This window comes from Haliotis rubra, unplaced genomic scaffold (assembly GCF_003918875.1).
Source record: "Haliotis rubra isolate DU_JTF1 unplaced genomic scaffold, ASM391887v1 Scf69, whole genome shotgun sequence".
Lineage (NCBI taxonomy): Eukaryota > Metazoa > Mollusca > Gastropoda > Lepetellida > Haliotidae > Haliotis > Haliotis rubra.
Window position 1 is genome coordinate 58,591 of NW_025767401.1, and position 27,355 is coordinate 85,945.

Sequence of the window (27,355 nt, forward strand, 5' to 3'; positions counted from 1 at the left end):
TGAGTGAGTTTAGCTTTACACCACACTCAGCAAAATTTTAGCTATATGGCGGTGGTCTTTAAATGATCGAGTCTTGACCAGACAATCCAGTGATCAACAGCATGAGCATCAATCTACGCAATTGGGATACAATGCCTTTTCAAGTGAATTAACAAGGGTACCATGGTTTCTTGTTGACTGATGACTGTAGCATGCTGCTGAGGACACGACAAGAGATGATATATAACCAGAATCATTTCCAAAACTTTTATAAACAACAATGACTAAAACATTGTAGTCAAATTCTTGTTCTTCCTAACTCTCATGTAAAACTTTTCTGATAAAGGTGAAACTTCTGCAAATAAAAAAATAACAGATCACCTTGAGTATAAGACTGCATTCTGTTTGGCAGTCTAGCTCGGCAATTAGTTATAGAAAATACTGAGACAACTGTGCAGATTTCCCCAACCCCATGATTAAGTATTTTGGTAAGACTGTCATTATATCTCTAAAAACAGTAGAGAAAGAAACTCAACAGACAGAGGCCCTGTGATGATAAATCAATACAAAAAATGTGAGAGGTTTATTCTTAGAAAACAATCAGTCTTGTTGAAAGTCTGAAAGAGGTTCAACCTATATTCCTCTTGATTACTATAGGTTAACCATAGGTTATCTATTTCTATCTTATTGCCAAGTATGTTATCAATATTATTATAACATTCATTACAGACAATAAAGAAGGCATAGTAAGGACACAAGCTGTGTACATCTCACGGTCACATCAGTAAGACAACGCGTATATTTTCGAGTTTATTTTCATTCAACAGAGCAGAAGACAATGACATTTAATATCACAGCATTTGACTTGATATGATTTCAGCTCACATGTATAATCAACTCAATAAGTGAAAAAAAAGTGCTAACTTGTAATTCATCAAATGGGTGTGGTCTTGTACAATCAAATGATTTGACTTGCTACGACCAGCGTTTAATAAATAGAACTTATACAATACCTGTAACCATACACACAGATCCATTCTCCACACCAATCCAAGCTTCACACTGACCTTCTCAGAAGGTGTGTCCAAACTTTAATGGGCTCTTACACAGTATAGAAGGTTCAGTTGACACTGGCCATATTAACCTGTTTTCTTGCTTCTGATGATGACATGTTATTGTACAAAGAGCAATATCATAAATGTTACTAATCCTGGTAACAACAAGTTGTATATAGATTCACATAAAACATGTCCTATCTGTGTACAATACTACTGAAAATACATATATCCTAACTATGCCCACACAACAGATATGATACTAAAAGATGGATAAAAAAAGGTTTTCATTTTGCAATTAAAGGTCACATAAACCCTAGGGGGTACAAATACATAAATCACTAACTGGCATCGTTATAAATGAAACCCCGTCATTAAAACTACTCATTTCGACCTTTAATTGACTTAAATCGACCTTTTTGACAACAGTGCACAATTCTCACCCGCGAACGAAATTTCAACCAATCAGAGCGGCGCGCGTCTGTGACGTCATATGAGGAATAGCTTTGAGGGCCGATGCAGAATTCATCTACATTTTAGGGGTTAAATTATCTTGTTTACAGGCTTGTATAAACCTGAAATCGTGACAATTGTTGTGGAAAATAAAAGCTATATGTTCTCACAATCTACTGTCATTTAATTTTGTCTCCTGCTTTGCCTAGTTTCTGAGTTACAACTTGTTTTCATAGACGATTCTGTCAAAATCGATTAGTGTCGTTAGGCCCTATTTGTATAATGACTGATCCAAATCGATCCCATTTCTGTGTTTTTTTACCTCGATATTTAATCATGTCATGTAAAAATCTGTTTGTATTCTCAAAACAGTGTCGGCCCATAAGTTTTCACATGCAATACAGCAATTAATACTCCCTTGTTGTAACCCGTGTTAGGTGGTATAAACCTACACATGTTATTTGTCATCATTCACTTGATGGTCAGTTAATGAATTTATAACAGGTATAATTAGAGGTAACACACTTAGATTACCCGACAAAGGTTCCCATTTGGCATTTCTTGTGTCTGGAGTAAATATTCAACATTATAAACATCGATCAAAGGATTAACCGATAACACGCTGATTGATTAATTACTTTTATCTTACACAGCGAATTGTCAAAAGGTAGTGTTTATGTATGTAGATTTACTAATCTATACTGAATACACTCTGCCGTGTCGGTGTCTAGCGTAAAACAACGTCCTTCTTTCAAAGGATTAACCGGCAATACATTGATTGATTGCCGATTATTGGCTAACTAAATTACTGTTTTAAAGAAAGGCGGACATTATGCAATTAGTTGCCAGGTGTGCTATCTTGGGTGACCAATGAGACTATACACCAATACCTGAAAAGATTTATCACTTTTTCGTATATTAAACTGTTAAAAGACACATCATTTGGAACAGTTTGTGGATATTGATGGATACATTCCTCGAACCAGGTAATGGCCTGATATTGTTCCTATAACTTTAATCTGTTTTAATTTTAATAGTTGCATTTTGATTTTATTCATTTGTCGTAGCATTCAACAGAATCATTGTTTTCGCGTGAAGTGTAATGAGTCAGACAACATGCACTAGGGTGTGTGTGCGAATTATGATTCACATTGGCAAACTATAAAATGTCTAGATATTACAGTTCTGTTATAAATTCACTATAAGTATCAGCAGATCGTCTGCTTTTTATTTAGTTTCAAAATGCATACAAGTATGATAATAGACTAATTAGGGATTATAAGACCAAATATAAAGACGCACATTGACTAGTATCTACATACTGGTGAGTGGACATTAACCATGGGAATGTAGCAAGAAATTTATCCCGCCCAGTATTGTGACTTCAACCCCCACCTCGCTTCCGTGGAAGAAATCGTTATGTTATAAGTTGTGTCATGCAAAATCCGTTTGGTTATGATTCCAATACATATTTAACTACGAGTAGAAAGTAGTCTTGATTATCTAACTTGATGAAAACAAACTATAATCTCATTAATTCTAACAGATTTTTTTTTTTTAAAATGGCGAAGCCCTGTCGGGAACATCCGCCAGTCTGAGGATAAATGGTATTTAGGTTTGTTTTCACCGAGTTACGAAATCAAAACTACTTTCTACTGGTAGTAAAATATGTATTTTATTGATGGCCAATAGGATTTTGCATGACATAGCGTATAACATAACAATTTCTCCCAACAGCGAGGTGGGTGTCAATATAATACTACTTACAATATTATTGTTACTTCGACCACAACCTCACTTCCGAGGAAGAAATCGTTATGTTACAAGTTGTGTCATAGAAAATCTTTATGGTCATCAATCATATGCATATTTTACAACAACTAGTAAGTAGTTTTGATTCTTTAACTTCCGTGAAGCGATCTGAACACAAGTAAGATATCGTTTCAGGCTTCCACAACGCCGCCGCACTCACAAACATAACCGATTTAGCCACGAACTGCGGGGTCCTGTGGAAATCTGTGCATGGGGACACCATCGCCCGACCCCTAGGAGCAATTGGCGACAAAGCAGCGATTCGGCATGTCATCGTTGATGTCGAGAAATCATCAAAATGATGAGCGTGCTACACATTTTCTATACAACTAACTGAAAATCGTTCCTCATATGACGTCACTGCAGTGCTCTGGCGACAGAGTTACGTAACCTGTCTGTGGTTTCGTTGGCGGGCGAGAGGGAAGCAGGCGACTTTTTGGCCACTTTTAATCGCTCGGTATTAATTAACCACAAGTTTTTAAAGAATAAATTTGGCGTTCCGCATAAGACTAACCACAAATCTTTCATATGTAATGGTTAAAAGAGTAACAAAAAACAAAGTTTAGTGGTTCTTTAAAGTCTGGAGTTTCCAGAATCAATTTGCTTCCTTATAAAGAGTGAGTGAGTTAGTTTATTTTTACGCCGCTTTTAGCAATATTCCAGCAATATCACGGCAGGGGACACCAGAAATGGACTTAATCCTTATAAAGAACTCAAGCCACTTGATCGGGATTTCTGTTATTGCCTACTTGGGACTATAGTTGTGTGGAGGTAGTTTTCACAGCTGCTTCAGGACCATGTAGGAAATTATAGATATAATAGGGATTTCTATAAGCAGCTATTTCCAGCATACATTATCAGTAACGACAAGTCAAAACAAACATGTATGGTGTTAACAAAGCTATTTTTAAGAGAATCCTACCAGTAAACTGAACAAAGACATAATAACATATCAAGTCCAGAACAAAAGACACTAATATCATTTTCTACCTGCATTTCTACTTTCTAGAGTATTTGGAAATTTCCCTGTAGCATATTGTTGTCAGGAAATGTAAACTGCTTTTGAGGAGCTGTGCTACTGCTCGATAAGTGATAAACATTTATACACACATGACAGTGTATACATACAAATAACCAATCAGCTCAGAGCATTATACATAAGATATATCTTGATAAACAGAAAGTCTGGAATGTGAGGCAGTACAACCTTTGTACGAAACCACAGACTCATATGAACATGTGGGCTGAAATCTCGTGTCATATAGCGGGTTATCAAAGATATTTTATGTTCAGTTTACCAGTTGAAATACTTTGTTTTTCAAATACAAATGTTACCGATATTTTTGTGATACAGTACTTTCATACTCAAACATTTCTCACACAACTGGGTGTACAGAAGTATGTACCACCCAGGTATCAAATCATTACCCTGACCTTCTCAAATCAAATTCCATCTTCTTGTCAACATACGTTGACATTGTGAGCTTCTGATCAGTCACAGTGCAAAATCTAAGTAGGAAGTAACATTATAGTCTAGGATCTCATTTCAACACTATTGCAACTCGTTTCGCTGATTTATAATCATTGGATATAAAAGATATTAAAGTGACATTGCCATATTTAGGGGATATTTAGACAAGATACCTCTTCTACAAGTCGCAGCTTGTCAGACCTGTAAATTCAGCTTGTTACATGCACACACACACACACACACACAAACACACATCTATACGTTCATGTCATCTCCAGCCTAGTCTTCACTCCACTTTCAGCAGTTTACTGTAGTTTTCTTGTTGTTTTTCCCTCCATGATGCTTTGGCCCTCACCCTCTTTAGCTGACCATCCCTGTGGGAACAAGACAAGCATGTTCAGATATAAAAAAGACTAGTATTTTAGGTCTGTCAGTTGATATTCACAACTTTGATAAAACCCACATGCATGGGAGCCAGCAAACAAGAACCAAATCGCCATGGAAGCCAAGTGAAGTTTTACTTTTAGGAAGTCTGTTGTGTAATGCAATGGTAAGTCCATCTGTTGGAAAGGGGTAAAACCTGGATATATGAATTTTATGGTTTTGGCAGAAAGCAGAAGTCAGGAAATAGAAACTACCTTCGGTTGAATCCCATAACCTTGTATTTCCATGGGCATAACAAAATTCTAATTTCAAGACTGAATTATGAGGCAGCATCACAATGTGAAATATGTTAAGTCTTCTCAGAAGAAATAAAATCAGCCAAGAAATACCAGTGAAATCCACATGCAAGAGTATGGTACTGACAGACCAAAGATTTCAAACTCTGAATACATAGCTAAAGGACAACTGCAGAGTGTCATGGAATGAAAACAATTGTAATGTCAACAAGCATTGTCACTAAGGTGAAAAATCCCCTGCTGCAAATTATCAAATCTTTCTTATAAAGTAATGAAATTTTAAGATGAAGGTAAATGTCAACAAAAACATGACCAGTCAACCTCTCTGGATATCTTGCTCTTTAGTTGTTCAAACACACACATATTTTCAAGACTGACTTTGACCTTGACATGAATGTCATAGTGTATGAAATATGCAAAATTAATAATAAAGAAATTCCTTATTTAAAAACATTCGAGGCAAGTCTTGAAAGTCTATGAAGAAAATCCAGCGCACCGTTCTTGAAATATCTGGCTGACAATTCAGGTTGACATGCTGAAATCTTCAAAGTGTCGTCGTGACCCTGAAAATTATGTGAAGGTCACCAAAATCGACTGGGCCCTGCGCCTTCCCTAGATAAAGCTTGGTATTGAATATGAAGAAAATCCAGTGAATAGTTCTTGAGATCGCTTAACATGCAGGTAAAACGTTAAAGTCCCCTTGTGACCTTGAAATGAAAGTCAAGGCCACCAAACCTGACTTGGGCCTTTCTTATACTGTGATGAACCTAGGTACCAAATATGAAAAGAATCTAGTGAACGGTTCTTAAGATATTCCAATTCATACGTACGGACGGAGCCTAATACTATATCCCCCGCTTCGAGCTAAACGTGCGGCGGGGGATAATAATCTTACGTTCAGCTTTTCTACCAGTCTATAAAATGATTACATGTGTTACGGATGTGTTTAGCCCACGGAGAAGCTTTGTCAGCCGCTAGTTCCATGGGCGAGTTACATGGCTTCTAATGTACATAGTCTGAACTGGCCTGAAGACATTATCTCCGAATGTGTACCCTGTAAAGGACTGTTTGTCCTGATAACATTACATAATGGATCATGAAATTCATTTCTGTGTAGGTAGTGAACCTGTACTTACCATTCTAAATCTACTAATCCTCCTTTGCTTGCTATTTCTGACTTAACCCTGTTTGCAAAATCAACTGCAAGTTCGTTTTCCTGAAATCAGAAATGTGAATTATAATCACTAAAAATCATAAAAAAAAATACTACCACTGTTTAGTTGGCTGGAAAGACCAGTTGAATTCACAGACTTTAGGCCAGAAATACTAAACACATACAACCCAGAGTAGGGTACTGACAGACCAAAGATCATAATCAGGACAAAATAAATTCCAACTGAGCTACACAGCTAAGGGATTTAACTGCATAATTTTTAAGCTTTAATGACACAATAATCAATCTTAATCACTGCATTCACAAACTATAAACCAGTAAGCAGAGAAGTCATCTGTGGGTTAACTTGTTATCATCCAGCCAAAACATTAAGCCACAGTTCCAAAGCCTGCATCCAGTTAAACTTCATGTGAAAACACAGCAAATAACATGAAAAAAGCTCTTACGTTATGAAGAACACCTGCAAATGATGCCAAAGACAAGAATGGGCATGGAGGCTCAGATGTTTTTGACACAGGTTGATTGTATGGATGTGATGTCATCACAACATTCTTAAAATATCCAAAAACATTTATAGGGGGCCGTCCCAGAAGTAGCACCCCATTAAGCCTAATAAAAACAGTTGTTCCCCTGAAATATTTTGTTATTCTTCTTGTTTTCAGTACTTACTTTTCTGGACATGGGTGGCAGATACCACACATCACAAACCAGAGCCCAGCTGGTCATGATGCTTATCAGGTGTGCCACCATCCCTTGCTTGCTGCTGTTCCAGAAAGCATCCCCGAACCTGGGGTCATACTGCCAAACACATGACACATACATTACATACACAGCAGACACAGATTAAACAGAACATTACCAAACACTGCATGTACCAGAAAACATGACATCACACTCAAGAGAAACTATGTTGAAGAACTTTCTGTCTGCCTCAATCAAACAAGTTTTCAAACTAAGATGAAGAGAGGTATTGCAATGATGTCAACAATGGAAATTGTATTCAGATATTAATAAGCCAACTAAGGCTTGATAATTACATAAATCAACACAATGAAAAGGGGAACAAGAAGACAAAGTCATCAATATCCCCCGCAATGGCAAAATACTCTTCATGATTATGTCTACGAGTTATGATTATGTCAAATATTTAGGTGTGTATATAGAAAAGTGGAAGGAGAGTATTGAAAGGTTTTTAAAGTTCTGCTCCAGAAAGGAGCACTCCCACCAATTTCAGTCCATGTCAAACTTGTTGCCATTGAAATGCCAAAAATATTTTATTTCTGAAATCCAAAACTACCAAAAGGCACCAGTACACCACCAGATCTATGTATGTGCCAAGTTTGGTGAAGAAACAATGAACAGTTTTAGAGTTCTGCTCCGGAAAAGTGCACTACCACTAATTTCTGTTTTAGTCAAACTTGTTGCCATGGAAATGCCAAAAAATATTTTATTCAGAATTCCAAAACTACCAAAAAGGAACCAGTACACCACCAGATCTATCTGTGTGTGCCAAGTTTGGTGAAGAAATAGTGAACAGTTTTAGAGTTCTGCACCGGAAAAGAGCACTACCACCAATTTCAGGCTAAGTCAAACTTGTTGCCACGGAAAAGCCAAGAATATTTTATTCAGAATTCATAAACTACCAAAAGGCACCAGTACACCACCAGATCTATCTGTGTGTACCAAGTTTGGTGAAGAAATAGTGAACGGTTTTAGAGTTCAGGGCCTAGATTTTCAAAGCTCTCTTAGCGCTGAGGTAGTCGTAGGTTAATGTTAATGTATGGCACTTACGACTATCTTAGCGCTAAGAGAGCTTCGAAAATCTAGGCCCTGCACCGGAAAAGAGCACTACCACCAATTTCAGGCTAAGTCAAACTTGTTGCCATGGAAATGCCAAAAAATATTTTATTCAGAATTCCAAAACTACCAAAAGGCACCAGTACACCTCCAGACCAATCTATGTGCCAAGTTTGGTGAAGAAATAGTGAACGGTTTTAGAGTTCTGCTCCGGAAAAGAGCACAACCACCAATTTCAGGCTAAGTCAAACTTGTTGCCATGGAAATGCCAAAAATATTTTATTCAGAATTCCAAAACTACCAAAAGGCACCAGTACACCACCAGACAAATCTATGTGCCTTTTTTGTAAAGAAATAGTGAACGGTTTTAGAGTTCAGCTCTGGAAAAGTGTACTACCACCAATTTCAGACTAAGTCAAACTTGTTGCCACGGAAACGCCAAAAATAGTTTATTCAGAATTCCAAAACTACCAAAAGGCACCAGTACACCACCAGATCTATCTATGTGCCAAGTTTGGTGAAGAAAAATGAACGGTTTTAGAGTTCTGCTCCGGAAAAGAGCACTACCACTAATTTCATTCTAAGTCGAACTTGTTGCCATGGAAACATCAAAAATGTTTCATTCAGAATTCCAAAACTACCAAAAGGCACCAGTACACCACCAGATCTATGTATGTGCTAAGTTTGGTGAAGAAATATCAAACGGTATATCGAGTTCTGCTCCGGAAAAGACAAATGTGCACGGACGGATGGATGGACTCGGAGTCCATTTTAATACCCCCCGCAAAACGCATTGCGGGGGATAAAAAAGAAGCATTTTTTGACAATTTCAAACAAGCTCATTTCCCACCTTGTCAGTACTCAAACTAAAATAAACTACCCATAATCTGAAGTGGTTGTAATCCTTTCTAACAAACCACATTGGCAAGTTTGAAATTAATGTTATATGTCAGGGGTGGATCCAGAGGGGGCTGAAATTCCCTGAGGAGCATTTCCCCCTAACGTTTGGACTTCATGATCTATGTGCACCCCCACTTCTCCAATATCCTGGATGTGCCCCTGTATATGTATTATTTATAATTGATGCAACTATAGAAGCTATCAACTTCTATGCAGACTGTTAACAAACTTATTAACAATGTAACAATTCCTATTGTGAGAGTGCTATCCAAGGTTAATAGTTCAATATATCGTTACACTTGCACTGGTTATTGTGTGTATGAGACAAACATAAAACACATGTAGGTAAATCCCTTACTTTTATAGCTACTGGGTATATTGTTGTTCCAACTTCAAAGCTTCCCTTTTTAAACATCATAACAGAAGTGTTATTAATGCAAGTACCTGGATAAAAAAATAAAAACAAACCAGTCAAGAACAGTAATGAAACCACATTGCAAATATTAAAAGGAGACAGCTCTTAATTTGAAGGAGAATGTGAAAGAGAGTCATAAAAATATATAAACACACAGTTCATTGCTAGGGCATATTTTTGGTCATTAACATTTACAGAGATTATGTATGTATGTTCCTGTGTGTATAAGATGACTAATAATTTGAATGGGAGATGAGTAGTAGAAAAGTGATGCTGTTATAAATTGTGATGTCCCTTCCCATGTGACATTGGATTGGTCAAAACATTCATACACTTGGTTACAACCTCATAACTTTGCAGCTCTTAACATACAGAGAACATTTATCATAAGCTATTATTCATCTTTTTATTAATGCAAAAGGTAAATATCAACATTACCATCATGTCATGCTATCTCATATTAGTGTACATCAAGCGTGAACAAGTGGTTTTCAGCTGTTTTTAGCAATAAATTGCAGATAGGAATGTCAAGATGTCTTTATGCATCTGTACATGTTTAATACTGTATCTATTAAACAAAGTGAAGTATACAAGTACCTTCTGGAAATATTAAGATAGGGAGTTTATCTTTATCCTGTACATGTTCTCGTAACCTGAAAATATAACCACACATACATATGCACAATGGTGTAATGGCATAGCTTAGCAAGGAATATCTTCAACCAACTGTTGAAAGATTACATGTGCAACCTGTCCAACAGTCCAGCAACTCACCTGTTAACAACTAAATTTCTGTCTTTAGCTTCAGACCTCTCAAACCAGATATGTGCTGTGGCTCTGGCCATTGCTCGCTGTAGGATTCCCAGCAAGCCTCCTTGTGACTGGCCAATCTGGGGAGACAAAATGGGATTTCTAAATAACCAAATGTAAGGCTAATTCACATTATATATATGGGCTTCTGGCTTCTTTATTCACGCTTGATCTCATTTAGTTAGAAATACAATCTCAAATGATTCTCTGAATCTTCCAATATTGACCCAACAGTTTAATTTTTTTTAATAAACATGCAAAATAATTATTCAACATTCAAATGTTAACCGATGAGGGAACTTTCCTTACAAAAAAATCCCTTTTACACAAATGTAGGCAATTATCAGAAACATTACCAGATGGTACCTTTTCACATTTTATGTTGAATTTGAGATGCTTTTATCTTAATAATGAGTGAGTGAGTTTAGTTTTACGCCGCACTCAGCAATATTCCAGCTATATGGCGGCGGTCTGTAAATAATCAAGTCTGGACCAGACAATCCAGTCATCAACAGCATGAGCATCGATCTGCGCAATTGGGAACCAATGACATGTATCAACCAAGTCAGCGAGCCTGACCACCTGATCCCGTTGCGTAGTTGCCTTTTGTGGCAAGCATGGGTTGCTGAAGATCTATTCTACCCTGGATCTTCGCGGGTCTTATCTTAATAATATACTTAAACATGTTAACAATGATACTGGATCAGTAACTCCATATCAAGCGTCACCCATTTGAAGAAAAGGTATAAAAAATAATAACATAAGTTCAATATTTTCATGGACAAAACATGAATAATTGAACATACATGTTCTTTTTTGACACATGAACTTGAACTATTGTAATGTTAATTTGGAAGCAAGTACTTTATATATTTGAATCCCTTTATTTTGAAAACAAACAACATATGGTCCTATTCAGTTAAGAGAAGACAGCCACAGAGAATATGTTTCTGAGGTGCAGTGAGATCAAAGTCATTGCTAAACAATCTGTGAGCCAGTCCATCAGAACCAACACCTCTACACCACACTGCAGTCACAGCTGGTAACAGTAACTAATGGAGCAATTTACTGAAACAGTGCAATCAGATGTCTCTAATGGCTCTTGAGGACAAATTAATTGAGCTATATTCATTTCAAACACCAAATTGATGAACTAACTTGGCCATCTTGTGTGATAAACAAACAATTCTTATGAGCAGATGCACCACTCACCACTAAAACAACTTCTATAATGGGTAAATGATCATGACAACCAACTGAAATGTCACATACCATAGCATAGCAATTATCCACTGACATAATGATGACATCGATGGGGGAGGTGTGATTGGCAACACAGATACCATTCCTGGACCGATTGCCTCTGATGACGAAATCAGAATAAAAATAAATGAAAAACATTGCAATGAACAGGTGAACATGAGGTTACATTAAACTATAGTGTCAGTTTATGTCCCATCTAACCGCTACAGAGAAATATACTCTCAAATCAGACCCACAGCCAAAGCTTGGTTAACAATCTGAAAGTGACCTTCAAAAATAAGTTTGTTGAACACAAAATTTTACATCGACATTACTAATAACATTTGTATCACTGTTCACAGGATAAAAGTTGTTTACATACAGGGGATATTTCCCTGTATCTGTTCAATGTTGTTAGAGTTGACAGGCTCTGTGGAATATATTTTATACAAATATAAGATAAGAATTAGAGGTAGGGATTATTTTCTTGCCTGAACAAAAGGTGAGGGATTCCTTTAATTTACAAATATTCAGACAGGCAATATTTGATACTTACTCATCATGAAATGTAATGATGGCTGAACAGGCTCGGGCTAAAATCCGGAAGCACATGAGCATTACATATTCATTTAATGCCCTCTTCGATCTGAAATATATGATGCAATATTACACTGTTGACAAGTCCAAATCATTTTCATGGAAATCATGAGAATTATGAATGCCAAAAATCTGTAAATAGCAAAACGCACCATTTCAAAATTTGCCTAATATATCTGCCAAGTTCTGTTGAAAGATACTAAACGCTTTTCGAGTTGTGCTCCGGAAACGAAGCCCACCCCCCCTTTAAGACTAAGTCCAAAACGTTTCCATGGAAACCGAGAAATATAAAAATGACAAACATCTGTTAATAGCAAAAGGCACCACCTTAGGTTCTGTTTGATATTTCTACCAATTTTTGTTGAAAAATATTGAACGGTTTTGGAGTTATGCTCTGGAAACAAAATGATTACGGACGGATGGACGGACAGAGGGACGAGGCGTCGACTATATCCCCCCGCATTACATGCCGGGGGTATAAAAAATCTATTAACCTGTTACCATGGCTTCCTTCTTGTAAAAAATAACAGACGTTAATACAAGCAGTGAGTGAGTGAGTTAGTTTGGTTATAAGCCGCTTTTAGCAATATTCCTGGAATATCACGGAGGGGGACACCAGAAATGGGCTTCACACATTGTACCCATTAATAAAAGTAGTATTGACGGTATTATACCAATGAGTATTACAATACATACAAAGATTTTCCAGAGCTTGTAGGCAAATAGGTATCAGTGATAAATCTGTCATCAACAACAGAGATAAGGTAGTATTAATATCTGAGTCAACACTTTAGAATATACCGCTACAATGTAACACTTTTACATCACATTAATTAATCATCAGGAATATTGATTGGATATCTGTTGTGGAATGACGATTAAATATATGCACTTCTTAGTGAGAAAGTAGAGCCTTAGAAATATACTCCACCCATATCACACCAAAGGAACATTAGTCATGGAGTTCACACATTGTACTCATGTAAGGAAATATACCCAGGCCTTGGTTTGATGAAAAACTCTACATCATTTCCTGGTCAAACTTGGAAAATTTTATCATCATTAAGAAGTATAAACATGTACATTCTTAATAAAGGAAAAGCATTACACTTACAATATTTATACATATATTTACTAGTGTATTCACCCCAAGACAGATGCCACACAATACATAACATTACCAGACTGTACCCTTCTCTCATGCCTGTCTGATCTTATTACTTCCTTCTACCAGCCAGGACATTTCACAACACAGTCTGTCATCACAAAAACATGATATGGCTTTGTCTTGTTAGCACACTTTAATCAAATTTTACTTTTAAATGCTTGAAATCAATTGAAAAAATATGTACTGGAATGTTTTCTAATCAATAAACACAATATAGCTTTGATCCAAAGGGAAAGCCTATACATATTTTAAAAAACTGCTTTAAGATGATGTTTGTGAATGTGCACAAGAGGATGTAAATATTTTTTCTCACCTTCCTTCAGGTAGATAGCCGATAAATGCTGTACATATGATGAGCCATCCCACGCCTAGCACTGCTATGATCAATCTGTAATACATGTATATACATCAGAGGGCACATGGAAGAATGTCATTTTAAACATTCAACAATGCTTAAACATCATAAATCAATCTTAACACCATAAGAAAAAATGAAACAATCTTCTTATGGTCATATCTCATTTATATGAACTACTATAACATTAATCTCACCAACATGTACTTTGTGTCGTTTTCAATAACAACTGCATGAGATTTGAAACATTCTAAACAACAAAAACATAAAATCATATAACTATAATACAAGAAGACAAAGTCATTAATATCCCCCACAATGGCAAAATACTCTTCATGAACATGTCTACAAGTCATGATTATGTCAAATGTTTTGGCATGTATATATAACGTAAGTGGAAGGAGAGTATTGACAGGTTTTCAAGTTAAGTTTTAACCACCAAATTCAGTTGAAGCCAAACTTGTTGCCACGGAAACTCAAAAAATGTTTCATTCAGAATTCCAAAACTACTAAAAGTCACCTGTTCACCACTAGACCTATCTATGTGCCAACTTCGGTGAAGAAATATTGAAAGGTTTTAAAGTTCTTCTCCGGAAAAGACGAATGTGCATAGACAGATGGACAGTCATTTTAATACCCCCACAAAACGTGTTGCAAGGAATAATAAACAGAACATATTTAGTTTGCATAATGCTCCTAAGGTAGTTTAGTTCAGCTTCATGACATTGGTGTGTGGAGACCAAAGGCATCCAAACAAAGATAGCCTGTGACACACAAAGTTCTAGCTTTCCAAATGTAAATTATCTTAATGTCATTTACAGGATTTAAATTACAAGTAAACAACAATAGAATTTCTTTTAAATACACCCAAGACAAAATATTTGAAATCAAAAGACAAGAGGGGGTTGATTCTATTTCCCATCCCAAAACATTATTCCAACTTTCCAGACAGTAAAAACTCGTGGCTTGAGTGTAAATTGAGGTTAGAGTTGTCATGTGATTGTAGCATCATGGCAACTGATGATATCACAATAGCTGGCATTACATTGTCATGCAGTGTAATGAGACATTGCTTAATTTCCCTTCAACAATATCTTTTGTGGAAGCCTGTTTGGGATGATAAATAAAACAATGTGATATCTGTCAAATATGCAGCATCAATGCTATCAAACAAAAAGGAGTTTTATTTCTTACCTAAAAGGAAACAGGACAAAATATCGAACTAAAAATCCAACACACCACAAAAAGGTCAGTCGGAAACTGAAACAGAGCATGTTGCATTATTACTTGATGAAAGATATACAACAATGATTCGGGTTTCATGACATGCCATCATCTCAACACCAATGTAGCAGTGTGTCAAAAGATCTGTTGTAAATTAAGTGACTGTTTGACATTGTCAAGCTTAGTTATTCCAAATACTTTACAGCTGAAAAAGCCAATGGGCAACCTTACACAATACAGCTACAAAATTTAAACACTTGCATAGTTTATACATCATGTAAGATACCACACACACTCAAAAATAAACTATAGTGCAGAACACATGAGATCTTAATTACATTTTTTACCTTGTCTATAAACATGATTAGTCAAATAGCTCACCTTATGAAATGGTACCCTGATATGTTGGATCTGGATAACAAATTCCATGAGTTCAATTCTTCTGCCGAAAAACGCTTTGTTACCTCATCTTCAATGATAGCCTAAAATTAATCATTACAATTAGTAAAACATGAAATATGGCCACAACCAAATCAATTTCAAAAGGCAGTAAGTGACAGCAATATGTTCCAATCACAGCTGACATAACAGAGAACATGTTGTCAAGTATCAGACAACCACCCACATAGAGAGAAAATGTTTGAAATTTACTTAGCGTGAACTGAATCTATTCCCAGCAAAGATCACTTGGCCCATCACAGACAGCCACCATCCCCCTACACATTTCCATGGTTGTCCATCATACATATTAGCTGTTATTCAAGCCTTTCATCTTACCTCCATGCCACATTTTGCGAAGTACATTGTATCTGCAAGATGGAACTCCTTCTTGATTTCATCCACACTTGGGATGTAACTGTCAGGAATAATAAATCCTTGGGTTGCTGATAAGGTAATGTCCCTTTTGATTAAGTTTGTCTGTCCTGAAATATAGCAACAATAAACAAACTGCAGCCAAAAATATCACATAAACATCAACTGTATCACAAAAGATGCATGTTTCCTGCATGAAGGTTTAAGCACTCATATTAACACTCACAACATCAAGAAAACATGAACATAAAATAGACTATTTGGTACTTAATAAGCATGATAAACTAGAACATCTGGAAGCAATGTTTTAATTATATATTTTTTGTCCAAAAGGTTTAAACTAAAAATAAGGTATATCAGTTGTTACCATTTTCATTGACACTTGAATTATCCACAATGACTTCATCATCCAACTTTTCCTCCTCCTCCTCTGCTTGAGTGGACTTGTAGTGAGCTATCTTCACCCGCCCAAACTGAAATAGCAAGTTTCATGTCAGTGTTGCAGATGACATAATCTCTTACAATCTCTTGATGTCCAATATCATGATAATATCATTCGTCACACAGGCTTTTACAAGACACAGAAATAGGAGTTCAGTACGCACAAATGTACAAAATGGATGCAGAAACAATATCTATTGCTTCAAAATGATAGTCTCCATACCAAATTCTTCACAAGAAATATAAGGTTCATTCAATCCAAATAATTACCAAATTTTACAGCTCAGTACAAAACACCACATCACTTTTTTACAGGAACATCATATGGACCCCTAGTTTTGGTAGGTCCAGGTATCACCCTGCTCACAGCACATGGCATGTCTAGTTTCTGTTTCACAGTTTGGAGAACACCACCAGAACTGTAAATAGTGTGATGAAGGTGACTTTCTTGACATGGACCAATGACCACATTTCTTTAGTAGGGTTGGCTAAAGTGAGCGAGTGAGTTAAGTTTTACGCCACACTCAGCAATATTCCAGCTATATGGTGGCGGTTTGTAAATAATCGAGTCTGGACCAGACAATCCAGTGATCAACAGCATGAGCATCGATCTGTTGAATTGGGAACCGATGAGATGTGTCAACCAAGTCAGCAAGCCTGACCATACGATCCCATTAGTCGCCTCTTACGACAAGCATGGGTTACTGAAGATCAATATTCTAACCCGGACCTTTACGGGTCGGCTGGCTAAAGAGATTGATAATCGGAAATATAAAAAGAAATGAGAAACATTGTTAATGATTATCGATATGAAATTGTGTCATTGATCAGAGCTACAGATAACTTTTGGGGTCATTGAGTTATGTACTCGCTTGTGTTCATCTCAATTGGGTATCCTAATTTTCTTTTGAGTAACCATATAAATTGTACTCACCTCACTCAAACTCAATTGGGTATTTTGCCATTTTCCATTAAGTGTAAAAATATAATAAAGTTTAAATGTTACTGTTTGTTATTTATATTTGATCTGTAATATGAGAAACGATAAAAAAGACTGCAAGTTGTCAAGTTCATGTCCTGAAATAGAACCCCTTCAGTTATTTATCTATCCACTGGTACGCAAGCTAAGATTTGACATTTTTGTGTGTACGCATGTAAGATCACATTCATTGAGTATTTACAAAAATTCAAGCGTACTTGTACGCAATAGACTTAATAGGAATGGAGTTTTCCAGGGCTCCAGATATTTTTTCATGATCAGGAGTACGTACTCCTTATGTATTCAAAAAAGGAGTACTGGAAAACCTTAAGAGTACATTTAGAGTACTGAATGGAAATTAATGGAGTATCAGTAATCTTGTGTTTCGTTTCATATATGCACCACAACATAGCTACTTTTGTGTAAACAGGTCAATAAGCAATAAAACAATACTTTTTTCAGATAAATATGTCTGTAAATGATTCTAAGACCGTACACCATTGCTGTGGTGCGTATCTGCTACGCTTTCAAAATTATTTCCTACCGTATCTTGCATATTTTTTATCCGTACATACGCTCTTATCTGGAGCCCTGGTTTTCATATAGATCTTTGTGTAATTTACACAGATACGCAGATTATCTGTACCTCTGCACTGATAATATCGTACTAGAACTATTGTTATGAAATATAGTGTTAATTTATTACAAAATGCACGTCTTATTTATGGGCGGCTTCCAAATTATGTTCAGCACACAGTTTTGTTTGTAATCTATGCATACATTGTCAACACTCACTAAGATATTTATCGATAATCAGTCTATATTTATAGTCCATTTGCAGAAAAACCGTACCGATGAATTAAATATACATTAAAAAGCAACAAATTGTCTCAAATGGCATGAAAGTTAGTCAATTGTATAAAGCTGTAAAGATGCATCGTACTATCGATTGATTGCAAATGAAGAGTCTCCAATAGCAATTAATCGATAGTAGAGCCGAAAAGCTATCAGTGCATTGATAGTATCTGTGACTATCAATAGTTTAGTAATCGACTTCCATTGATAAATGCGCAGCGCAAAATACAGGAAGTACCAGACTCATTCACTTTGTTTTAGAGTTATGCGTCCCTTTTACCTCTTAAACTAACATGGCGGCAAACATGTCATGCATCTCGGAGTTTGAAAATGTGAATAACAATATGTTTATGTTTCAACTGTTTACTTGATCTGGGTTTCAACTTTCTTGTCAGTTATTAAAAGAGACTGAAACTACTTCAACTAATTTGTATTTCATATAAACTATACATTCATTTGGGAAATGACTTCAAATGTGGCAATTCAAGGAGAAAAAAACTATTGCCATAGTATTGCAATAGTTGGACTCAATAGACTATTGCTATCACGATAGTATGTTGCAACAGACTATCGCTATCACAATGTTGTTTCCCCCTCAACAGTCACCCCTACAATTGCTCATACCAAATTGTCACTATAATTTCATACATGTGCATGAAGGAGAAGAAAGTTTCTTTCACAATGGTGTTTTAAGGACTGTTGTTTATGATTGTTGCAAGTTGGAAGGGGAAAGAGGAAGACCCTATTTTGCATTTTCAAAATACCTGAAACGTGCAGCAGCGTTTCAAAGCCTTTCTGAATGTAAAATGAAGTACTTATGTTAGAAAGAGTCCAGGAATTCAACAAGTTCATATCTTTGCATCTGTTGAAGAAATACATGGTAACTGAGCATTATTTAATTGTGTCAAAGCACTGCTTCTGGAAATATTTGCACCGTTTTGAATACAAATATAAGAAAAGTGTCGGCAACAGCAGGCATGTGTTATAAGAATCAAGAATGTAGTGTCTCCAAGAAAATATTACCTGCGAACCAAATGCATGAAGCGGAAACAGGGATATGAGGTGATTTACCTGGATGAAACATGGGTCAATGCATGTCATACTGTGCAACATCAGTGGGGATCGTCAGATGTGAAAACCTCACATAAACTATCTTTAGATGAAGGTGAGAGAGTCAGAGAGACTGATGTAAAAGTAAAGGATTTCTTACAGGATGTGCTTTGATATTTTGTGTCAAATGTAAACAGAACGGATATAAATGAAATGAACAATCAAGTCTTTCTGGAATAGGTGGAGAAACAACTACCTCTGGTTCTACCTCCAATATCGTTGATCGTTATGGACAATGCTCCCTATCACAGTGCACTAGACCAAAACAGAAGGGCACCAACATCAAATTCCAGAAAGGACGACATGATAGCTTGGCTTGAGTCATTTGACATTCCATTTCCTACTATGAGAACCAAACCTGTGTAGAAATTGCCCTGCAATCACATGGATACGAGGTCCTGAGACTACCACCCATTTTTACCTGAACCCTACAGAACTTGTCTGTTGCATTGTGAAGTATGATGTTGGCAAAAGCGATACAACATTCAAATTGTCAGATGTGGGGAAACTGGTCAGAAATAGTTTAGACAACATTGGTAAAAACACTTGGGCCAAGTGCATTGACAAAGCTGAGACCAAAACTGAAGCTTCATCACGTCCTCTACTGTTCTTATTGGGGAAACGATGGCTTACATCATGCAACAGTCAGTCAAATTGTTATTTCAGTTGACAGTGACAGTGACAGTGACAGTGACAGTGATAATGAAAATATTTCAAACTAGAACTTTTGAGGCTATCCGTGTGTTCCCTGATATCCTTTAGCTGTTCTGTTTAGGCCAGATGAATTTCATTTCTTGTTTTACAGATTTTTTTCCCACAGAAAAAACAGGCAGGATGGAAAACAATAAAAAATAAAAATCACCAGTCAAAGTAGTATTCCTATTAAATACTAAAGAAAATGTTTTTGTTGTTGTTTGTTTTTTGTTTGTTTTGTTGTTGTTTTTTTTGGGGGGGGCAATTGATGAAGTGTATATGGGGCAAACAACAATCAAATTTTTTTTTTTTTTTGTAAGTTTACTTTTTTCACCAATAAAAACTTAATGATTGGTTCAAACGGATCAATATCAATAGCCGACCCTACACCTTAGTAAAGAAGTGAGTAAGTTTAGTTTTATGCTGCATTTACCAATATTCCAGCAACATCATGGTGGGGGACACCAGAAATGAGCTTCACACATTGTACCCATGTGGGGAATCGAACATGTGACGAGCGAACACTTTAACCACTTAGATAACCACATTGTTATCAATGGGTTGTAGACAGCCTGAGCATGGAATATTCCATCAATGTGATACCTTGCTCAAACAGGGGCAGGTATGGCTCTTGGTTCATTAGTCCGAGGCTAGTGAATATCTTGACTGACACATTTGCTATCAGAACTAGTTATTTCACGCAACCAACTAGTATATGACAGCTTGCCCAATTACTTATTCACATATCAAATTAAGCATGAACATGAAGGGGTACTTTTCTTAGCTGTTGATTCACAACAGTTGAACATCAAACACATAATCAAACACATAGATCATCTTCAGATTCCAATTTCCAATATTATAGAAACAACTGAACTCCTGTAGTCATCCCAACCTCCCCTATAATTTTAGACTCTGCCAATGTTTTCTACCAATGCCATTAGTGCCAGCATGTGATTTGAATCTATTATAACTCAGCAAATATGGAGCAGGATTTGCTGATGGTTCAAAAATAACAGTAAAGGCAGACAAATGATCTTTTCTGGTCTATAATCTAATCTTGATCTGATAAGTGACAGTAATATGATTGTAGACACCTCCATCATCACTGCCTGTCTGTCTCAGTCCTTCATTTTAACCATTAGTTATGAAATTGAGTCAAGTGAAATTTGTTTTGGTCTTGTAAATTTTATCTAAAGAAAGTCTGTACATTAACATGATGATCTAATGTAAATGTTGTCAAGTGACAGACAGGTTAAGGCACAGACAAATGTCTAGACATATTTATCTACATGCTGATAACTGTGCCCTTACATAATGCCACACATAATCTGATTGCTTCAAATTTGAATGTAATCACTATTTACTTGCTACAGTGAACCAAATCGACAAAATCTGCAGTTTCTAATGCAACAGATTACCATATCAATTCATGTCGCATTGTCATGGTGAATGTTTGTAATCAATGGACTTCCTGGGGTGCTTTAGTTTTCACACTTCTCTACTCTCATCAAAGGATGAACTGATTTATATTTTTCAACAGGAAATAGGGTAATGACAGGTGTGCCAATACTTTTGTTTTTGATTACAAACAAGTGCAGCATTCAAAACATGTAGGTCAAGATGTCCTCATCACAGCCCTTTCATATCTGTTATGTCATGCTGAATATTTGGCTTCAAGGGCTCCTCAGATTTAAAAAAATGTTTGAAATTATGGGGTCTAAGAGTGTTCTCTTCTATAGTTTTTTTATCAAGGTGGACCACTGGTTTTAACACTGGAATAATGACAAGGACCTCACAGATTATATTTTGAATTGTGAACTCTACAGGAGCATACCTGAATGACACCATTTTCCCCTTATATTGGCATACTCAATTGTTTACATATATTTTTCAGTGCATCTGATGTGTGTGTGTGCTTGTTGTTGAAAGACACGCTCAACAAAATATGACAATGGCCTGTAAATAATAGAGTCTGGACCAGACAATCCAGTCATTGATATCTGTGATATTAGGAGCAATGATCCCTATCTTCAAGGTCCAATGACACACTATCAACTTTAGTCACCCACACCTGTCCATTCAACCCACTTGGTCACATCTTATGACAAGCACAGGTTGTTGGGGGCTAGTGTTGGGAATTGGCTAAAATCTCATAATTGATGATTGGTTCATTACAACCGATCAATCATCGAAAATAATTGGTTAGCGTCATTTATGAAATTTTCCTGGTTATTTTTGTTTGCACAAAAACATATATTTATTTTGGGTTTTCTTTGTGCAAATTACACATCTTTAAAGGATGACTTGTATGTAAGAAACATAATTTTTTTTTGGTCTTTAAGATCAATTCAATCATGACTTGGAACGAGCTTGTAGTGCTCATGAAATGTAACTGACAAAACCAACCGTGTGAAAAATTTAGTCAATGCAAAAAGTTTTCCAGAATTGTTTGTGTTCGATAATGAGAAAACATGATCGATTGCTTGGTCGTTTAGTCACTGCGACCAATCTTCGATTATTTCAATTAATCGGACCACCACTACTGGGGGCAACATGGAATGTTTCATTTTTAAAAATACATATTGTATGCGAGCTGTTGTTTGCTGGTCAAACATAATTACCATTGTGTAAAATACTTGCTATTAGCAATCTAAAAGTTATTGAGGGTCAACTGTGAAAACTAAAACATGAATTGAAATTTGTCATTACTGAACACACAACAGATTCGTGAAGTTCTTTATCCCGGTTACACGTAGATACAACTCCATTTCAAACAAGGCACAAGGAAATAGGTACCAGTAATACAGTGTTCAGGAATGGTGTTTCAAAGTCACAGGACATTGGGTCCTGTAAGTTTCAGATGACTGTCTGACCCATTGAAAATGCACAGGACCCATGGAATAAAATTAAACACACATTTCAGATTTAATATTTCTTATAATTGACATTGAAATTATTAACAAACATAAGATTTATAAACAGCAAACAAGTGTCACATGTCACATAAAACAACTTCAGTCAAAGTCATTTGTGAAATATACAGTCAGACACTGGGGCCGGCGGGTTGTAGACTTCTGACCGTTGGCGAATCTGCCGGATTTATCAGAGGGTCAGATGCTATTCGTGAACACTGGTAAAACACCCCTTACAGCCCCTTCTAAACTAGCACCATGCTACCTAAAAACAATACTTTCATAGGCAAATTATCTTCAGCTGAAGTACTTATTCTGATGTATTTTTCAATATATTTAGTGAAACACTCCTTAATACACCTCCGTGAATAACTAATTGTATTCATGAATGGATACGGTTTGATTCACCAAAGATGTGAGTGAATCATACAGCCTTAATTTTTAGTACTTTACAGGTTTATCCATAGAAGGCACATCACCCCTGTACTTATACAGTACAGTAGTTCTTAAGAGTACAGAGGCCCAGATAAGCTGCGTATCCGGGTAAAATACGCATAGAATTACTCACTGAAAAATAATTGTTGCGCACCAATTACGCATTTAAAATGTTAGATACTGCAAAAAGTTTCAAACAAATGCGTACGGAATATATTTATAAAAATCACTTGCATAATGAAAAAGACATCGATTGCTATCAAGTTGTACTGTTAGTATAGGACAAGTGTTGTAATGTCAGTATAGGATGAGTGTTTTTTATGAAATAATTTCCATTATATTTAAGTTGGTTTTGATTAGGTATGACATAAGGCAGAACATACCTGCTTAGTAAACTTACTCAATGACGTAATACTTAGGTGAATAAAGTGACTGAAATACGCACATATTTGAAAGCAGTGGGTAACGGAAAATGAAATACCCACTCAACATTCATAATACCCACTCCTAAAAAATACAGTGGGTACAGTACCCACATGAGCTAAATCTTATCTGGAGCTCTGAGAGTAGTTGCTATTTCTAGCAAATGAACTAAACTTAAACAAAGTTCATGGTTCATAAGAGAAAAGTGAGTGAGGGATCTCAAATAATAACAATGGCATTTATATTACGCTGTCCCCACGCCATGTTGGTATGCTCAAAGCGCTTCAACACATTATTACCCCAAATAACCCAAGCTGCCTGTTAGACACTAGGTTACAGTCACATGACATCCCGACGGGTACCCATTTTCTGCTGGGTGAACAGAAGTAAGTTTGAACAAACTCACTTGCCTAAGGTGAGACCACATGTATCACATGTGCTTTGTTGTGGGGCAGGACTTTAAGTCCTAGAAACTCTCAGGAGTCAAGCGGCCAAACACGATCACCCATCTAAAGACTCTCCACGCCCACCGATGCTTAACTTAAGCTGATTTCTGACCTGAGCTCTCTGCACAGTACCACATATCACCATTTTGGGTATCTTTCTGAACATGTGCGCACTATACATTGTTTTATTAGGATACAATGGTACTGATCGCACAAAGTTCATGCTCTGAAAAAGTTCTTCTGTGTCTTGAAAACAATCTCCTCTAATTAACATAAAAATGAAGACAGGCATCATCATGTACTGATATAGTGGGTTCATCTTGTACAACAATTTTACGCAATACTTTTGAGTATACTAAACGGAAATATTAGTTGTGCAGAAAAAGACTCCTTCAGTCATAGTGAGCACATGTATTCACAAGTGATGGAGTAACAAAGTGCACACCACCTGCTTAGTATTGATGGTGGTAAATATATAACAGCTCAATCTGAAACTGAACAGATTTGCCATCACAGTGAAGAAACAACCTGTGTGAAAAAGTAATCAACTGGACATCTCTAAAGTTCTAGTGCACAATAACTTTAAAATAACACCATGGAAAACAAGGATTCTATTAACATAAGAATCTTTATAGGATGTCAACATTTTCACAGAAACAATATAAGATTCTTATAATTCAAAGCATCTTAAACAGGCCCCAGAATTGTAAATGAATGATTATCAGCTGATTGTTGCGGCAAATGGATGGGTGCAGTTACAGAGAATAGGACATCAAATAAGGCGACATTTTTAAATATTATTAAATGTAATCTTTAAAAATATTACTTGGTTACCTGTGTTTCTTACATGACAATGTAAAATGACAGCGCTACAAAAATTATGAAATGTTACAGTTTTTCACCTTCACTGATTTGATATCTGAACTTGACAAAACAGTTACTCTCAGTGAATGCAGTAAGTTCAGTAACCCCGTCTACAAACACTGGTGCTATCACGGTAAAGCCACTGGCCCCCCACACGCCGGTCATGCCCTAAAACTGTCACCAGGGTACCTGTCACACGAGCACGTGTCGTCTGCTGTAATAAGCAGCGTAAAGTCTTAATTACCTCGAAAACACGGAGTAAGAACTGCACATATCGCTTCCTTATTCCAAGAGACTTGCCCAGTGAGGCTAGGATGATGACCAAGAGCAGGACACTGACGACCGGAAAGAAAAACAGAGAGATCAATGTGATTAGTAGTTGTTCCTCCATCCTTCCATTTCTCAAAATGGTGACTGAAGGGCAAGGACATATCAAAGGTCATTTTGTGACCTTTTGCATTGTGTTTATTAATAACTGATTACTTTACTTATTTAGTATTACATTTAAGTTACGTTACAGTTATCTTTATTGGGCCCCCTTGATCGTTATCATCGAATTCAAATGTTGACAAGAAAAACAAAAGTGCAAGTTTACGCAACCGCTATACTAGACAGTGCCCAGTCAAAAGTACAAATTTAGGAATGGTGTATGAAATATGATTTACGTGTCAACATAAGAGTAGCATTTTCGCCCACACATAACTTATTGTGTGTTATTGTTATTGGACAACAATATTAGTTCGTATTTACTTTCTGCATATAAATAAAAACCTTTATTCTTTACTTTGTTGAGTGAGTTAGGGGATGGGCAGCATTTTGTCAGTGACAAATCGACGTGTTCATGTTAACGTTTCTTCGTGAACGCAGCTGAAACCATTTAAGCATGAAATTGATGAGTTGCTATGTTATTTTCTTTGAATATCGCTGAAGGCATGTCAGTATTTTCGCAATTAAGCCTTATTTCGGTATTCATTTCACTTTCAATATACTTACATATGTTGTCATATTCACAATTTTTGCCACTAAATTTGATTAATATGACGTGTCATCTATAGAGATTATGGGAACATACATTTTCTAGTATATCAAACTCGGCTGGTGAATGATAATGACAGTTGTTACGCCAAATTCATCATCCCCAAATATAACGGACGATGCACGCCATACTGAGCTTTTAACAACAGTCATTTCCCGAGTATCGCTGTTTCACCTCCTCAGTTTCCAAAGTTTCTACTCTCCCCTTCTATCATCTAGTTAGACAAACATCTAGTCTTCGAAATGAACTTATTTTTACAGAAAAACAGTTCATTATAAAAACCCAATAAAATATAATGAAAAGGAGCCCTGAGACTTTCTTCAACAGTCCTGAAGCTGTGGAAATCTAGACTTGCCATGTTTTCTAGACTTGCGTGGGCTTTCTTGGATATGTTTGCTTCAGGGTCTGTATGACAGACTATCATCTAGTCTAGGCTTTGGAATACATATGATCATGGTAAAGTATTAGTCTGTCATAGGGGGGCGGTGGGGTAGCCTAGTGGTTAAAGCGTCCGCTCGTCACGTCGGTTCGATTCCCCACATGGGCGTAATGTGTGAAGCCCATTTCTGGTGTCCCCCGCCGTGATATTGCTGCAATATTGCTAAAACTGGCGTAAAACCAAACTCACTCACTCACTCATAGGCCGCTTTGAACATTATTATCACGGTGTGCTATCTTTATGTCGGAGGAACGTCTGGGGTGAAGCAGATCCAAGACGTGTGCACTTTTGGTGAAATTTACAGCACAGACACGGATTTGCCAAACCAGGAACCACGACCCTTGGAAATCTAGGAGTCGAACCCTTCATTAATAGTTTCGCGAATGCCAAAGGGACAATAAGTCCACCAGTGTCATAAAAACACGCAGGAATTGATAAGTATTTCACGTAAGATGCATGTAGAATCAATAAATGACTTTTACATTTCATTTACATAGGAGTACAATTCTATATACACTCGTAGGATCGGTTACCGAAAATAACTGCAAGCAATAATATTTTTATGATCTATATTTGTTGTGATCTTTTACATTTATGCTGAATTAAAATAAAAAGAGATGGATGGCGAAGTGATAACGTTGTATACAAGGAGTCTACACGAGATTCCGCGGTGAGAGGTTGAGATTTTTAAAACTCTATTTAGTCATGAATACCATTACTAGGTTTAGGCAAGCAGCAAATGTTGCAAAAGTAAAACATAGATGATACGTCATG

The 27,355-nt window shown here is 36.5% G+C and overlaps 1 protein-coding gene across 1 annotated transcript; it reads right to left on the reverse strand.

Moving 5' to 3' along the window:
• Window positions 1-3,812: 3,812 nt before the first annotated feature.
• LOC124258304 (glycerol-3-phosphate acyltransferase 4-like) lies at window positions 3,813-25,515 on the reverse strand. Its single transcript, XM_046692380.1, has 14 exons — window positions 25,351-25,515; window positions 16,313-16,418; window positions 15,910-16,055; window positions 15,514-15,614; window positions 15,103-15,168; window positions 13,867-13,941; window positions 12,345-12,434; window positions 11,819-11,909; window positions 10,511-10,626; window positions 10,334-10,389; window positions 9,680-9,765; window positions 7,294-7,422; window positions 6,587-6,666; window positions 3,813-5,144 (listed from the first exon to the last, which is right to left on the reverse strand). The coding sequence occupies exons 1-14, from the start codon at window positions 25,495-25,497 to the stop codon at window positions 5,057-5,059; spliced, it is 1,377 nt and encodes a 458-aa protein (XP_046548336.1). The 5' UTR covers window positions 25,498-25,515; the 3' UTR covers window positions 3,813-5,056.
• Between the last annotated feature and the right edge of the window lie 1,840 nt (window positions 25,516-27,355).